Source organism: Mercenaria mercenaria, chromosome 9 (genome assembly GCF_021730395.1).
Source record: "Mercenaria mercenaria strain notata chromosome 9, MADL_Memer_1, whole genome shotgun sequence".
NCBI lineage: Eukaryota > Metazoa > Mollusca > Bivalvia > Venerida > Veneridae > Mercenaria > Mercenaria mercenaria.
The window spans coordinates 70,513,907-70,531,901 of record NC_069369.1 but is presented as its reverse complement, the minus strand read 5'-3'; the positions used below and the strand labels follow the sequence as shown (position 1 = coordinate 70,531,901).

The following is a 17,995-nucleotide window of genomic DNA, read 5'->3' as shown; positions in this document are numbered from 1 at the left end:
CGTGAAATTTCAAATTATCCCGCGAGACAGTCTATCTAAATAGTCTTTAAACTATATCATTTGTTTATTCCACCTCTACATTTTCCTCTTCTTTTAGCAACAAAAACCTGCAGTAAATAATCAATTAATTTTGCCAATATTATTTCTTACGAATGTTGCTAATATTTATGATTGTTATTGCTAAAATTCTAATTTTATTTTGGTCCACAGACTATAAAATTTGGCGGGAGTTATTGCGTCATCGAGAATTAGATTGGGAAGGTTCATTGTAAAACTGCAGGTGGATTAATTATGATAGTGGTTAATACTTTTCTTTATCGTAAAAAGTATTACGTCCGTTTTGAGATAATGTATCTTTGAAAAATGAAATGAAGAGTAATTTTGAGAATATTTTTAACACATTGTGTAATAAGCGTTGAAATTATTAATAGTTCACCTTGTCATGGAAAAGCCCCACCCCTTCGATGAACTACAGATTACGCAGAATTTTTTTACACATGAAAAACAACACGAGAAGTGACCGGCATATAAATAAGAAAACAGGTATTAAATTGGAATTACGAACTGAAGCCTATGGTATTAATGGAATACAGGGTGCTGTTATTGTTAGCTAAGCCTGTGGTTCAATACATTACTTTTTATTACTTTTCACTTTTCTGGGAAATTTATGCGGACACTGGTACACAGTTTTCTTGATCGTGAAAGTAATACCATGATACGTCCATTTGTCTATGTCTATGTTATGCTGCTTAACAATCGTTATCGATTATAACTAGCAGGCGCTTTGTCGGGGATAGCTGTTAAAAATAATAAGAATACAGGGATTATGTGCATCTCAAAGATAAATTAAAAGAACTGTCTTACAGTTACAGGTCGGGTTAAAAAGTAAAAGCAGGAAGTTGAATTAGAACTGATAGAAGGGTGGTAGCTGCCCAGCAAATAACTGGGATGGCTGGGACTAGCTTGCAAAGACACAGGGAGACTGTTCCACAGATGTATGCTTCTGAGAAAAAAGGAGTTTGCATGATAATGTGTCTGTATAAGGTATCAAGTAGTTAAAGTTTCTAGTAGGTCTAAGGTGACTGTGGTCAACAAAAACAAGGTGTTGTTGGATCTTGTGCAACAGAGTAACTGTGCTGATCTTACGGCATTGTTCTAGGGTTTGCCAGTTTAGTTCATTTATCATTTTGGAGACACTGCTGGTGTAACTGTAGAGTGGTGGAACCTATGCTCGCGGTATTTTGTACATATATAATCTTTTTAAGAAGCAAGAAAAAATTATTATTTCGATTTGCCTATGTAAAAACTTAAAGTTATCCTCCTTTTATGGAAACATATTGTTGATGTGCGTCATTACGTGACTTAGTCGTCTCGTGAGCTATTGACACGGCATACGTGAAAAGGTGAAAATTCGCCCTGAAGGGAACCTATGCTGGCGGTATGTTATATCGATTAAATTAAGGCGGAAAAAAAATCAGCAGGCTAAAAATGAACAAACAAGCATATGCGAATATAATATTTAGAACATTACTCATTTATTATGTGAAACACAAAAGAAATGAGGATAAAATTTAGTATGTGCCTCTATGTGTATATTTCCCTTACAGAAATGGAATCACTATTAGAACAAAGCTTGAAAACGTATGATAATGTTATTTAAAAACAGAATGTTCAAGTATTAAAGATTCAGACAACGACAGTGATTAACTCACTAATGTTTTCTACACTTCTTTTGTGTGTTGGAAATTAACTCCTCCCTACATCTCAGAAAGAGCCATTTGGACTTTATCAAAATACTAAGGTCAACACCGATCTTTTCATGTTTCGAAAGGCACTCGTAGTGTAGCCAGGCATCACATTCATCACATCTTGCTCTTAAATGTATCTTATATCTGAATTTAATGCATGATTTCTTAAAAACTAATTGTAGTTGCGTGATTTTGACATATTTGTGTAAGATTTGTGCGACGGATACAGATTGCGTAAAATATATCGGCTGCTGTATACGTCACGTGAGCGGCACGCGCGGCTATCGCTACGTTTGTTGTAAAGGCATTTCACCACTGGTCGGTGTTGAACATAGCATGATGAAATATTTTTATCAGTGCTTCTGCAGAGAGCGTATTTATCGAAATACCGCGAGCATAGGAATACCGCCAGCATAGGTTCCACCACTCTAGTCATTCAGTGCCATAGCCAGTCACAAATTTTAACCGAAGCAATCTAGGGGGGTCTGGGAGCATGGCCTACCCCAGATTTTTTTTTCCTGGTGCATTCTGGAGCACTATCAGAATGTGTTACATCAAAGTAAAAATCGTTCTTTTAGCCCTATTTATAACAGTTACTTTCATATTTTAAGAAAAAAATTATTTTGATAACGGGGATAATTAGCAGGGGTGTAAAATTCTTTTTCACACCACTCGCCCTGCAGGACTAGTAGCTAGTAAAATCTACTCGCCCTTAGTGGACAGTCACTCGCCCTAATAATTGACATTTTTAATACTGTCACGTTTTATGGAAGGAGTATTATGTACAACAAGCAAATTTCAAACATAACACCTAGCTCGTACACTACTTTTCCTTTTTGATTATTCATTTTTAGCTCATCTGATTTTTTGAAAAAAAATGATGAGTTATTGTCATCACTTGAGCGGTTGTCGGCGTCGGCGTCTGCGTCGGCGTTGCCTGGTTAAGTTTTATGTTTAGGTCAGCTTTTCTCCTAGACTATCAAAGCTATTGCTTTGAAACTTGGAATACTTGTTCACCATCATAAGCTGACCCTGTATAGCAAGAAACATAACTCCATCTTGCTTTTTGCAAGATTTATGGCCCCTTTTGTACTTAGAAAATATCAGATTTCTTGGTTAAGTTTTATGTTTAGATCAACTTTTCTCCCAAACTGTCAAAGCTATTGCTTTGAAACTTGGAATACTTGTTCACCATCATAAGCTGACCCTGTACAGCAAGAAACATAACTCCATCTTGCTTTTTGCAAGATTTATTGCCCCTTTTGGACTTAGAAAATCAGTTTTCTTGGTTAAGTTTTATGTTTACCGTATTTTACCTAAGTCTTGGGACAGCATAAAATAATTATTTTTTTCACTGTCCCAAGACTTATTTCCCGAAAAATAATTATTTTGAAAAGTGTCCCAAAAATATGGACACAATAATCGTCATCGGGTAACATCCCCCACCCACCCGTGTTGAAAGCGGGAAAAAAACAACGATTATCGGTAATTTTTCTGTTGATAAACAAAGTAATTGGCCTTGTTTTCATCATCAATTAACACCCCCTCAAAGAGCTAAAAGAAGTGTGTCGGTATCATGACATTAGAAGTGGAGATCAAAGCGGTATAGTTTCCCCGAGATTTTCATGGCATTACGTCATGTTTTCGCGCCATGTTGCACATCACTGTTTGATCGTACCGCCTCGGTTCTTAAGTGCTGAGAAGTAGATCTAGTGTTGTAACAATCAATAAAAAAAGCTTCTTTTTAATTTGTTAAAGCGAATGTGCAATATCCCGTATAAACTGACAGGTAAACGTGTCAAACTATAATAGCGGATATCTTACCTCTGTGACCTATTTGCCCTCAAGGAAATTACAAAATGGTTTGAGAAGAATATCTTATTATAAGGTGTCGTGACAAAAAATACATGTACATGTACAAAGATTCATTCAAAACTTATTAAAAATACGCAACAACATCATTATTGTTTTTGTTTTTTAACCGCATTTTCTATTTACGTTCACGAGTTCACGTAACAGAAATCTGTTTGCCAAAAATCGTTTTACTTCATATTTTTAAATTGCTGCCGCCTTTTCATTATTTAAGATTTTTCTATTCTGTTTTTTGTACTTTCTGGTCAAAAGTCTGAATTTTATGCCCATAGTTTGTATCATTTATTTACTTTTAGAAAGAAATAAGTATTTAGGATCGCGCTGTTTGAAATTTTGCAAGTAATTTTATGAAAATTCGACCGTTTTTATAGAATTTTGCCAACATTTCTGTCTATACCTTTTTAAAATCGTCATAGAATTCAAACTATATTACTTCTCAATCGTTGTTGAAAATCTGAAGCGATAAAATAAAAAAATGAATGCATGACGCGCGTTTTTTGTATACGTGTCGATGAACAAAAGTAACGGCGTTGTAAGTTAGACATTACGATAGGTCGCACGTGCTCGTGGAATGGAAAATTACCGGCATGGCGTTTTGATATCTGTACGATTCGCGGGTAAATTCCAGTCAGTGGTAAATAAAAATAAACAAATAACGGAAAATGGACTTCCTGGCTGCAGCAAAAAAAAAATACAACACTTTACTAGTAAAAACACGACACGAAAATGTTAAAAAAAATAGTCTTTGGTTCTTATAATTGTTTGATATTTTGATCGATACAACACCATACAATGTATAATAACGGTATTTGGGTTACATCTTGAATCAGTACAAACCTTAGTCCCAACACTTAGGGACGAAAAATACGCTCAGAAAATACATGTCCAAAAACTTAGGGTCAAGAAAAATAATTATTTTTCCACATTTTAAGGGTGTCCCAAGATTTAGGGTGTCCCAAGACTTAGGTGAAATACGGTAGGTCAGCTTTTATCCTAAACTATTAAAGCTATTGCTTTAAAACTTGCAACACTTGTTCAACATCATAAGTTGACCCTGTACAGCAAGAAACATAACTCCATCCTGCTTTTTGCAAGATTTATGGCCCCTTTTGGACTTAGAAAATATCAGATTTCTTGGTTAAGTTTTATGTTTAGGTCAACTTTTTCTCTTAAACTATCAAAGCTATTGCTTTGAAACTTGCAACACTTGTTCACCATCATAAGCTGACCCTGTACAGCAAGCAGCGTAACTCCATCCTGATTTTTGCAATAATTATTGCCCCTTTTGGACTTAGAAAATCATTTTCTTGGTTGAGTATTATGTTTAAGTCAACTTTTCTCATAAACTATCAAACTATTGCTTTAAAACTTGCAACAGTTTTTCACCATCATAAGTGGACACTGTACATCAAGAAACATAACTCTATCCTGCTTTTTGCAAGAATGATGGCCCTTTTTAGACTTGGAAAATCATGGGTAGGACAATATTTCTATTACACAAAAAAAATCAGATGAGCGTCAGCACCCGCAAGGCGGTGCTCTTGTTGTTACTCTTAAATTCTCTTTTCACACCAGACATTTTTCTTTCACTAATTTTGCATCTCCACCATCAAGTTGTTCTCCACATTAACTACATCGATAGCAAAATAATCACAGTGTAACCCCTACCGTTGTTTCCCAAAGTGTCTGGAAAGTATTAAACATCAGTTATTTTCATTTTCTCAAGACTTATTTCCCTAAAAATAATTATTTTGAAAAGTGTCTTAAAATATGGACACAATAATCATCATCCACCTACCCGTCTTGAAAGCGAATAAAAAAGTTGACGATCATCGGCAATTATTCTGTTGATAAACTAAGTAATTGGTCTATTTTCATCAAAGAGCTAAAAGAAGTGTGTCGGTATCATGACCTCTGAAGTGGAGATCAAAGAGGTATTGTGGCACGAGATTGTCATGGCATTACGTCATATTACAGTTTTCGCGCCATGTGACCTATTTGCCCTCAAGGAATTTACATTATCGTTTGAGAAGAATATTTCATATAAAAAAAATACATGTACAAAGATTCATTTAAAACTTTTTAAAAACGCAACAACATCATTTTGTTTTATTTTAAAGCCACATTTCTATTTACGTCCACGAGGTCACGTACCCTATTCCGCCGCACTAACAGAAACCTTTTTACCAAAAAAATCGTTTTACTCAATGTATTTAAATTACTGCCGCTTTTTCATTATTTTAGATTTTTTAATTCTGTTTTTTGTTCTTTCTAGTCAAAAGTCTGAATTTTATGCCCATAGTATGTATCACTCATTTTCTCTTAGAAAGAAATCAGTAATTAAGATCGCGCTGTTTGAAATTTAACAAATGATTATATGAAAATTCGACCGTTTTCATACAAATTTGCTTACATTTCCGTCGATATTTTATTGAAATCTTAATAGAATTCATATTGTATTACTTCTCAAGCAGTGCTGAAAAACTGAAGTGATAATGTTAAAAAATGAATGCACTACGCGCGTTTTTTGTGTACGTGTCGATAAACAAAAGTGACGGAGATGTAAATTTGATATTACGATAGGTCGCACGTGCTCTCGGAATGGAAAATTACCGGCAAGACGTTTTGATATCTGTACGATTCGCGGGTAAATTCCAGTCAATCAAAGTTGCAACTGCACAGTCTCAATGTTTGTTGACTTTTTTTCGAGTAATTTCTGAATTTCATTAAAGCTACGACGTAAAAACCACTCGCCCGATCGGTCGAGTATACAGCGAGATCCACTCGTCCTATCCAGACTTTAACTCGCCAATGCGAGCGGGCGAGTGGAATTTTACACCCCTGATTAGGGATTTATCCTAGACTTATATGGTCAGATACAGTCATTGCAATAAAATCAGAAATCAATCAGTAAAGACATTCAACAACATGCTGTTTATCAGTTTACAAGTAGCTTTTGAGTTTCAGGCCCGTAGGAAGCATTTTCAGATTGGGGGGAGGTTGGGGGGCACACCACACATTTTGAAAATCAGCCGGCCTATAACACACCCAGATCGAATGAATACAGTATAGTATAAAACCCCTTAACTTTTTTGGTCATGTTTGTTCAAAAACTAGGTCACTAGGCCAGATCACAGGAAAAGCTTTTGAACACTTTAGAGCCCACATTTATGACCCAATCTTTATGAATCTTAATCAGAATGTTTGTCTTGATGTTCTCTAGGTCAAATTAGAAACTGGGTCATGTGGGTTCAAAAACTAGGTCATTAGGCCAGATCAAAGACACATAAGGTCAAGGTCACATTGAACTTTTGTGTACAGTGACCAAATAATTTCTGTTCCTTGTGCAATTACTGAATGCATCAAGGGGGGCATTTCATGTTCTACGAGCTCTTGTTTGATTAAAAGGGCAAGGGCCGCTGAGAAAAAGGGGCAGGGCACGCCCTGCTCCTGCTATTTAGGCCTAGCTGGAACACTAACCTGCTCCAATAAATTAAACACTACTATTCAGGTAGAAACTTCAGATGAGCTGAAAATAATGCATAATTTTAAATAAGAGACTTTAAATCTGAAAGGTGCGAGGGGATATCTACTGGACACTGGTGTCAGTACACAGCACACTGTCGCTGGCACTAAACTGCAGAAACAAAACACAAAATATACTTTAAAAAAAGGTCTGTGGGGCAATTTCATGCTTTAATAACATAAATTCATTGTAAGAGATGTAATAAAAACAAATACAGCATTTATATATACCACAAAATGTTCTTGGCAGATTTCATTGGGGATTTCCTAACAGAAATAATTTACAGCTTTTGTTTAATACATGTTGTTCTTTTTGTAGAGTTTGAAATACTGAAACCAAGACTAGAAAATGGCTCTGCATGAGGAGCTAAATTCGATGTTGCGTCATGGTCAGCGAGAATGTCTGCATCTTAATGGTTTGATACGCAAGCTGAAGTCTGGGCAGGTAATGCTGATGATGAAAAGAGATAAAGCCAAAAAGGAGTTAGAAGTCTATGTTAACCAGCTGTCCGAATCATTGATAGAGTTCAGGTAATTATGCTAATGAAATGGTAAAATTAGGTTGTTTTAAAAGCAGATTAATTTCATGAAAGTAAATTTTCTTTTATAAGTTGAAATTAACATACCATGGTGTACAGTTCGCTTTTTTGTTAGCTCACCTGTCACATAGTGATATGATGAGCTTTTGTGGTCGTCCGTCCGTCCACAATTCCCTTGTGAACACGATAGAGACCACATTTTGTATTTCATTTTAATCAAACTTGCACATAACTTGTATGGGCATAATATCTCGGTTCCATTCGAAAACTGGCCAGATCCCATCATGTGTTCCAAAGTTATGTCCCCTTAAAGGTCCAGAATTTGCTATTTTTGGCTTGTGAACACGATAGAGACCACATTTTGCAATCAGCTTTAATCAAACTTGCACACAACTTGTATTGGCATAATATCTCGGTTCCTTTCGAAAACTGGCCAGATCCCATCATGGGTTGCAGAATTATGGCCCTTTAAGGTTTCGATGGAGGCCTTGAGAAACAAAAATCAAACAACACCAAATCATAGAAAGAAAGAGTTGTTTGACATGAAAATTGAACAGCATGTAAAACATGTATATTACTTTACGAAACAAGTGTCAGTATACTGATATAAACATTGAATTCCGGAAAAGGGCTGCCAAAAGGGACTCCACTTCCGGACAGTTAAACGCCTTTAAAAACTCACCATTTTCAAAGAACTGTTACACATGTTCGTTTTGATGCATTTGCAATAGCGTGCGAGTGGTGAAATTTCGCATAACAAGGTGGAACACAGTTTTCAGCAATTGTTTATCTTTATTTCTTTACAAATGGCATTCATTTTCAAAGGGAGACAACTGTTCCCGATTATTTTAAGTACAAATGGCATTCATTTTCAAAGGGAAACAACTTTTTCCGATAATTTTAAGTAATCTTTGAGAAAAAGTTGTCTCTCTTTGAAAATGAATGCCATTTGTAAAGAAAAAAAGATAAACAATTGCTGAAAACTATGTTCCACCTTGTTACGTGAAATTTCACCACTCGCATGCTAGGCCAGAGTTTTTTTATTTTTCGTTTTACGGGAGCGCCGGTCCTAAATATTGCAAAAGTGGAATAAAATTAAAATTCATTTTCCCGAATTTTATTTTATTTTTTCCGCCGGTCGGTTGTTTACAGCCCCAAAGAAAATAAAATTGGTGTATTTTCACCTGGGCGTAATTTCACAGGAAGGGAGTTTAACGCGTGCAAAATATCGTTGTTTGCCGTACATTTGTCGGCATTAACAGGGTGTAAAATTCCACTCGCCTGCTCGCATTGGCGAGTTAAGTCTGAGTAGGACGAGTGGACCTCGCTGTGTACTCGACCGATCGGGCGAGTGGTTTGTTTACGTCCTTACTTTACCAAAATTCCGAAATTACATCTACAAAACGTCAACAAACTTTGAGATGGTTCAGTCGCTACCTGGATTGACTGGAATTTACCCGCGAATCGTAAAGATATCAAAACGTCATGCCGGTAATTTTCCACTCCACAAGCACGTGTGACCTATCGTAACATCTAATTTACATCGACACGTACACAAAAACCGTGTGTAGTGCATTCATTTTTTAATATTTTCGCTTCAAGTTTTCAACACCCCTTGAGAAATAATACTTTTTGAATTCTATAATGATTTTAATAAGATATCGACAGAAATGTAGGCAAAATTCTATAAAAACGGTCGAATTTTCAGATAATCATTTGTAAAAATTCAAACAGCGCGATCTTAGTTACTTATTTCTTTCTAAAAGTAAATAAATGATGAATACTAAGGGCTTAAAATTCAGACTTTTGACCAGAAAGTACAAAAAACAGAATAAAAAAATCTTAAATAATGAAAAAGCGGCTGCGATTACAATACATGGAGTAAGACGACTTTTGGCAAACAGATTTCTGTTAGTGCGGCAGAATAGGTTACGTGACCTCGTGAACGTAAGTAGAAATGCGATTTTAAAATAAAGCAATGTGATGTCACTGCGGTTTTTAATAAGTTTTAAATGAATCTTTGTACATGTATTTTTTGACCAACAATTTAAAAGTTTTCTTGTCAAACAATAATGTAAATTCCTTGAGGGCAAATAGGTCACAGAGGTAGGATATCCACTATAGTAACTATCGTTTGAGACATTTACCTTTTACACGGGATATAGCACATTCGCTTTTGATAACAAATTAAAGAAGAAATTTTTTATTGATTTCTATTTCTCAGCAATTTTAAGAACCGATGCGGTACGATCAGACAGTGATATGTCACATGGCGCGAAAACATGACGTAATGCCATGACAATCTCGAGCAAAAAATACCGCTTTGATCTCCGCTTCAGATGTCAAGATACTGACACACTTCTTTTAGCTCTTAGAGGGGGTGTAAATTGATCATGAAAACAAGGTCAACATTACTTAGTTTATCACTGAATTACCGATAATCTTTAACGTTTTTTTTTCTCTCTTTCTACACGGGTGGATGGACGATGATTGTGTCCAAATTTTTTTTAGACACTTTTCAAACAAATATTATTTTTCGGGAAATAATAATATTGTACATAATAATCCTTTCATAAAAGTGACAGTAATAAAAGTATTAAATTGTCTAAAGATTGTCTTACTCACATTTTGTTTTCAATAGATTCAACTTCCAAGTTTGCCATAGAAAGGTAATACAATATCAAAGGTGCTTTGACATTAAATTTTATTCAAAACATTAGTTGTTTGCAGAACAAATAAATGTTTGTAACAGCAGATTTTTTTTACATTTTTATTTCAATGGTGACCCCTCACACTTTACACAGGCTTGGGACTGTCTGGCATAAAGCAGCTGGTAGTGGACAGATGGTCCATTTCTTTTGTAACTTCAATAGAATTCATAAGTGTATAAAGAATAATAAAGAATACTTTTTATTGGAGACAATATTTTGACAAAAAGTGATGCAACTTCAGTACTTGAACTTAGTGTAGTATAAAAAGGTGCAAATTACAGAAGCAACTTCAGTACTTGAACTAAGTGTATTATAAAAAGGTGCAAATTACAGAGTTAAATGAGGTAAATTTTCAGATTACTTTTTGCTAGATTATCTTTCGTTTTTCATCACTGAAAAAAAAATCTTGCCCTCTGCACTGTGACTGTTATTCAAAGTTATTAAATACTTTATTTTGCTGATAAAATCCAGTATATTATGAGCTGGCATAAACTGTTAAGTTAGCTCGTTAAAGATGATATTGGTGAAAGATACAATAAGTAAATATTATGTATAAAAAGCAGAGGTTACACAGATGAAGATGCAAGCAAACCAAACCACCAAAACTACTACACTACTAGGCCACTTTATACCAGACGTGTTTAGTCTCTACTTGCTGTCACTGAAATTTACTGTGGCTGTTGTAACAGATAAAATAATTTTTGTCTTCCACTTAAATTAAGTAAAACAGCTTTCTGAATTTTAAAGACTTGCCAGTGTGAGTTACAGTGCCTGAAGCAGTTTATTCACAAGCATGCATGAAAATTTTATTCAATGTTCATCCTGTATAAATGGCTTTTATAGTCTTAAAACATAACAATACATCACAATATTAAATACTGGACACAAACACAAGTAAACAAAACTTGAAACGAAAGTTAATCAAAATAAAAAAAATCTTAAAAAATTCTATTTTATTTTTATTTTTTTCCGAGATGCTCACTTTCAAGCTTTTTATTTTTATTTTTATTCCCTCCTCCCCCTGCTCATTTTTCAAAAATCTCCCGTAAAACGAAAGATAAAAAAACTCTGGCCCTATTGCAAATGCATCAAAACAAACATGTGTAACAGTTCTTTAAAAATGGTGAGTTTCTAAAGGCGTTTAACTGTCCGGAAGTGGAGCCCCTTTAGGCAGCCCTTTTCCGGAATTCAATGTTTATATCAGTATACTGACACTTGTTTCGTAAAGTAATATACATGTTTTACATGCTGTTCAATTTTCATGTCAAACAACTCTTTCTTTCTATGATTTGGTGTTGTTTGATATTTGTTTCTCAAGGCCTCCATCGAAACCTTAAAGGGCCAAAATTTACCATTTTGGTTTTTGCAGCCATATAGAGACTTCATTTATGGTTTGATTTGATACAAACTTGCAAAATATCTTCAACAACAATAAATCTTGGATTCCATGATGAACCTGTCAGACCCTTAAAAGAGCCAAAGTTCGGTAATTTTAACCTTGTAAACACGATAGAAGTGACATTTTATATTTGATTTTAACTACATTTGCACACAACTTAAGTCACAATAAAATCTCGATTCCTTTTGAAAACCGGCTAGATTCCATGATGGGTTCTAGGGTTACTGCCCCTGACAGGGGCAGAATTTTTCTATTTTGGCCCTTTCAGTCATATAGTAGTTTCATTTATGCTTTGATTTGATACAAACTTGCACAGAATGATTATCTTGATGATCTCTAGGCCTGGATCGAAACTAGATGATGTCGGGTCAAAAACTAGGCCAACAGGCCAAATCAAAGGAAAAGCTTGTTAACAACCTAGAGGCCCCATTTATGACCCGGTCTTCATGAATCTTGGTCAGAATGTTCATCTTGATGATTTCTTGGCCAAATTTGAAACTGGGTCATATGGGGTCAAACCAGTCACCCAGTCAAATCAAAGGAAAAACTTGTTAACACTCTTGTTCATTTGATGTGCATGAAACTTGGTCAGAATGTTTGTGTGCATGAAATATTGCATGAATTTTTATCTGGGTCTAGGGTCTAAAACTAGGTCACCAGAGAATAAGCTTGTTTAGACTCAAGAGTTCATGTTTTTTGGTCAAATCTTAATGAAAATTGGTCAGAATATTTGTCTCCATGAAATCACTAGGTATAACATGTTTACACTGTTATTGTGTGTTACTCAGGGGAGCAACTTCTTGTTACTAGTACTTACTCTATAGCATAGGCTGATTTCATCAAACCGTAGTGATTAGATATATTGTTTTTGTACACCCCGACAACAAAGTTGTAAGGGGGGTATACTGGTTTCAGGTTGTCTGTCTGTTCGTAGACGCAATCTTGTGCGCACCATCTTTCCTTATCCCCTTGACAGAATTTAATGAAACTTCACACAAGTGATGAGTACCAACAGTAGTTGTGCATGGGGCATGTTAGGTTCTTTTAGAAAAAAAATTTGCAGAGTTATGGGACTTTGTTTTTTTGTTACTATACTACATACATAGACACAATCTTGTGCGCACCATCTCTCCTCATCCCCTTGACACAATTTAATGAAACTTCACACAAGGGATCAGTAACAAAAGTAGTTGTGCATGGGGCATGTTAGGTTCTTTCAGAAAAAAAATTGGCAGAGTTATGGGACTTTGTTTTTTTGTTACTATACTATATACATAGACACAATCTTGTGCGCACCATCTCTCCTCATCCCCGTAACACAATTTAATGAAACTTCACACAAGTGATCAGTAACAACAGTAGTTGTGCATCGTGCATGTTAGGTTCTTTCAGCGACAAAAATTGCAGAGTTATGGGACTTTGTTTCTTGTTAACATACTATGTACATACAGTCTGCATATGCAATCTTGTGCGTGCCTGATCTACCAAACCCTTGCACACAATTTAATGAAACTTCACACAAGTGATCAGTACCAACCCTTCTTGTGCATGGTGCATGTTACATTCTTTTAGATTAATATTCTGCATAGTTATGGGACTTTGTTTTTTGTTACTATACTATATACATACAGTCTATATACATACAGTCCACATAATTATGCAATCTTGTGTGCGTCAAATTGCAATGTACTGTGTCATTGCATGCGGGGGGTACATTCATCACCTTTAGTGATAGCTCTAGTTTTGTTTTGTTTCTTTTTTAAGGTCAGAAATGTATGTCTCAATACAGACTGAACTAGACAAGAAAATCAAAGAGATCACAAGTCTACGTGAGAAATACGAGACTGATATCAACTCGTACATGGAATTATGTGTTGAAACTGAAAAGCTTGTACAGTTTGGAAGAAGTATCAATAATGAAACAGATAAGCATAAAGCTGAACAGTTGCTTAATGAATTCAGGTAAGGGTATAGAAGTATAATGAGAGAATTTGGTATTTAATCTTCAGTGACATTTGAGGTCATAGTCGCAATTAAATCTTTAACATATCAAGTCAGTTGTACAAAATTTTGATGTTCATGAAGTAAAAAACACAATTTGACACAAGAATGTTTTCATTTTCTTAAATACTTGTGATACAATGTGTATAATTGTGTTGGTGACTAGCTGTTTGTTTGACTTTCAGTCAGCTACTCAAGGTAACATCAGACAGTCGTGAGATTGATGCATTAATGAAACTGGAGTTTTACCCAGCATTGCCAGCTGATAGTATCATGTCTTCCATGTTTGGGGACCTGATCAGAGGAGCGTCCCCAAAGCTTAAAAAGTCCTCCTTGTCTGCTCTTAGTGCAAGAAAAAGTAGGTTAGATAATGACCAAAACTCTGGTTTGGATAAATCAGATAAGTCTGTGGAAGTTATGGAAAAAATAGATCAGTATACTCAGACCGAAAATGTTAGAGAACAAAATTCTAGTGATGTTACATGTGTGGCAGACAACCAGGGTAGGAGCCATGATCTCACCAGGTACAGTCCAATGCAGTGCAGTCAACAGCAGTATGTCTCATACCCTCAGACCTCACCACCAGGTTTTGAATATGTTACTATGCCATACTGCACATACGAGTCGTACTCTTCACATAATCCACCACCCGGATTTTCGGTTTATCAGCGACCTGGTGCTCCTCAATCCTATCAACTTGCAGGAGTGCCAGGGCCGAATATGCAGGTGAACTCCTGCATGTTTGCCAATGTTCCGTTATATCAAGACTCACAGTTTAACCAATCATATACTGCCTTAGCTTCCCCTACTGTCAGTTATCAAGTTCAGAATGCACCTTTGTACCAGTGTAATAGGTCTGTTTCTCCAGAATCGGCATGCATTTACCAGACACAGGTGGCACAACAGCATTATACACCGCCTGTAAGAAAATCATGTGCTATTCCAATTACATCTCCCAATGCTGACTCGAAAGGGAAAAACATTCAGAAAGACAAAGATGAAAAGATAGAAAGTGGCAAGCTTGCAGCAAGTATCAGTTTATCTCAACCTGAAGTACAGAATATTCCACTGCCAATGGGCCCAGCACCAAAAGAAAATACAGTTGGCTTTGGGAACCGGAGAAATGAACACTTAAAACAGGCTTCCAGTGTAGGTGAAAAGACTTGTGTGAAGGTGTTGGATTTGGGGGATGGTATTGTCCCAAATGAAAGGGACAATGAAATCGAATTCACTGAAAAACATGTTGAGAAATATAGTAAAGACAATCCTTCTGTTACTGAAAAATCAGGAATCAAGGCAGAAAATGAAGAATGTTGTAGTGAAAAAGCTGGATGCTTAAGTGACATACAAAGATTTGAAAAGCTACTTGAGAAAACGACCAAGTTAACAGAGTTGTTGGAATCAAGTAATATTGATGAAATTGAAGGAACACAGAGAACAGATGAATCTGTTGAGATTGATACTAAAAAGTGGAGTTTTAAACATACTATAGATTTGATTCAGGACAAAAGTACATCAAATCATGTTACTAATTCAGATGAGGTTTCAAGGCACAAGGTTGTAGAGATTCACAAATTGCAAATAGATCAGATGCTTTCAAATATTGGTCAAGAATTGAAAGAGAAATTAGCCAAAGGTGAGGAAATCATTTCGCCAATGAGACCACTTCGAAGGCCCCTAAGACTTCCAAAGAATTACAGAGCTGAACCTAAATCTAAAGCAGACTCAGAAACTGCATCTATCAGTGATTCTATTTCAAGTATTGACAGTGGGTTCATTGCCAAAGAACATACAGATAAAAGCTGTGCTGAAACTGTTGGTTTCATCAGTAATAATTTGAAGATCAAACCAGAAAAGTCGGAACTGGAACAAGATAAAGAGCAAGTTATTGGTGATTTTGAAAATGTTACTGACGAATATAATAAGATACAAGTGTCTGAAACCTTACATGGCCCTGATGTACTTGATTTAAGTGCTTCGAGTGGTGTGAACTTGAGAGATGTAGCCAAAAATCAAAGTCCTTCAAAAAGAGAGATTAGAGAACTGAATAAGGAAACTTTGCAGTCCCAGACTAAATGGTTGAAAGGTTACTTGAAGCAAATGTTGCCAGACAACAAAAAGGACGTAAACTTGAAAAAATGTGATGATAATAACAACGGTGTAAAAGAAACCCTTTTCACTGAGCCAGAAACAAATGAAGGAAATGTTGAAATAGGCACCAAAGCAAAGGCGGATGTTGAGGATGTAACTTCATTTAATGCCGAGGAAGCAAATGCACAAAACATTGTAAATGATATAGCTGCAAATGAATTTAGTGATAGTTATCTATTGACTGAAAAGGTAATCAAAACTGAAAATGAAGGTAAGGAACATGAGAAACTAGAAGACACTACTTCAGGGACAAAGCAAACTGATAAAGAAAATTCTGACACAAACAAAGGCAGTGCCGCTGACCGGAAAGCAGATCTGAAGAATCTTAAAAGTGCTGTTAAAGGTTTCCTAGGTAATTATGTTTGTAAATTTTCTTATGCTAATTCTGTTATATTTTAATAAGTAACAGAGGTTTTCAAGTCCAAAGTATGTTATCCCTTTTGGGGAAAACTTGCACAAAGGTGAGAAGCATTATACAGTTAAACTTGGTTCACTTGATTTAGGATAATTCAAACAGCAACAGTAGCTCGAGATCATTGTCGGGTCCAGGCAAAATCCCTTGTTTGACGGCTCAAACTACAGATAATTCAAACAAATTTTGCTGGTCCAGTCAAGTTCAAGGGAGTAAAGTTCGACTGTAATATAGATATATCTAAATGTGTAGGACACAATGTTTTATGACAGAGGTTTTAGGTTTTTATATTGATGTTTATCATTACAAGGAGGTCAGAAAGATGCCAACCAGAGGTGTGCTAAAACCTATTCAAGACTTGGTGCTCTACAAGCTCATTGGTTGAAACATTCATCAGGAAAACGTAAGCAAATTGTTAAATGACAGTATAAAAGTTAACACATGTTTCATTACATTCTTCAGTTTTCTACACTTGGAGATTATTTGAAGAAAAAAATGTTTTGTAAAAATATGCCGCGAGTCAACTTAAGATTTACCAATGGTATAAACTTTGAACTGGTCTTTTAGATGATTCATTTAAATTTTTGCAGATGTCTGTTGGTATGTAGACCAATTGGTTTCTGGTTGATTACTCAAGAACGCTTAGGCCTAGGATCATGAAAGTTGATAAGGAGATTGGTCATGACCAGCAAATGACCCCTATTGATTTTGAGGTCAGTAGGTCAAAGGTCAAGGTCACAGTGACCCGGAACAGTTAAACGGTTTCTGGATGATAACTCGAGAACGCATTAGCCTAGGATCCAGAAAGTTTATAGGGGACTTGGTCATGACCAGCAGATGACCCCTGTTGATTTTTGAGGTCAGAAGGTCAAGGTCACATTGACCCGGAACAGTTAAATTGTTTCCTTGAAAACGGCCTAGGATCATGAAACTTGATGGGGAGGTTGATCATGACCAGCAGATGAACCTTATTGATTTGAGGTCAGTAGGTCTAAGATCAAGGACAAAGAAACTGGGAACAGTTAAACCGTTTCAGGACGATAACTTGAAAACGCTTGGGCCTAGGATCACGAAACTTAATAGGAAGGTTGATCGTGACCAGCAGATGACCCCTATTGATTTTGAGGTCAGTAGGTCAAAGGCCATGGTCACATTGACCAAGAATAGTAGAACTTTTGTGTACAGTGACCAAATAATTTCTGTTCCTTGTGCAATTACTGAATACATCAAGGGGGGCATTTCGTATTCTACGAGCTCTTGTCAATGTTAAGGATGCGGCTTTCAATAAATGCATGCTATAGTATGAGTAAAAATATGTTTTCCTTAAAAGGATTGTCTTTTAATAAATAATATTTAAGTGACCAAAGTGTGTTTAAATGAAAAAAGGAACTTATTAGCTCACCTGTCACAAAGTGACAAGGTGAGCTTTTGTGATCGCGCGTCGTCCGTCCGTCCGTAAACTTTTGCTTGTGACCACTCTAGAGGTCACATTTTTTGTGGGATCTTTATGAAAGTTGGTCAGAATGTTCATCTTGATGATATCTAGGTCAAGTTCGAAACTGGGTCACGTGCCGTCAAAAACTAGGTCAGTAGGTCTAAAAATAGAAAAACCTTGTGACCTCTCTAGAGGCCATATA

At 35.9% G+C, this 17,995-nt stretch overlaps 1 protein-coding gene across 1 annotated transcript in view; it reads left to right on the top strand.

Annotated features, from left to right (window-relative positions):
- Positions 1-406: 406 nt before the first annotated feature.
- The window catches only part of LOC123547410 (uncharacterized), a 34,765-nt gene continuing 17,176 nt past the window's right edge, over positions 407-17,995 (top strand). Inside the window, exons 1-5 of the mRNA XM_053551666.1 lie at positions 407-543; positions 7,465-7,676; positions 13,559-13,756; positions 13,981-16,298; positions 16,669-16,761. Of these exons, the coding sequence (XP_053407641.1) occupies positions 7,495-7,676; positions 13,559-13,756; positions 13,981-16,298; positions 16,669-16,761 (2,791 nt within the window). The 5' untranslated portion in view covers positions 407-543; positions 7,465-7,494. The remainder of the gene's footprint in view (positions 544-7,464; positions 7,677-13,558; positions 13,757-13,980; positions 16,299-16,668; positions 16,762-17,995) is intronic.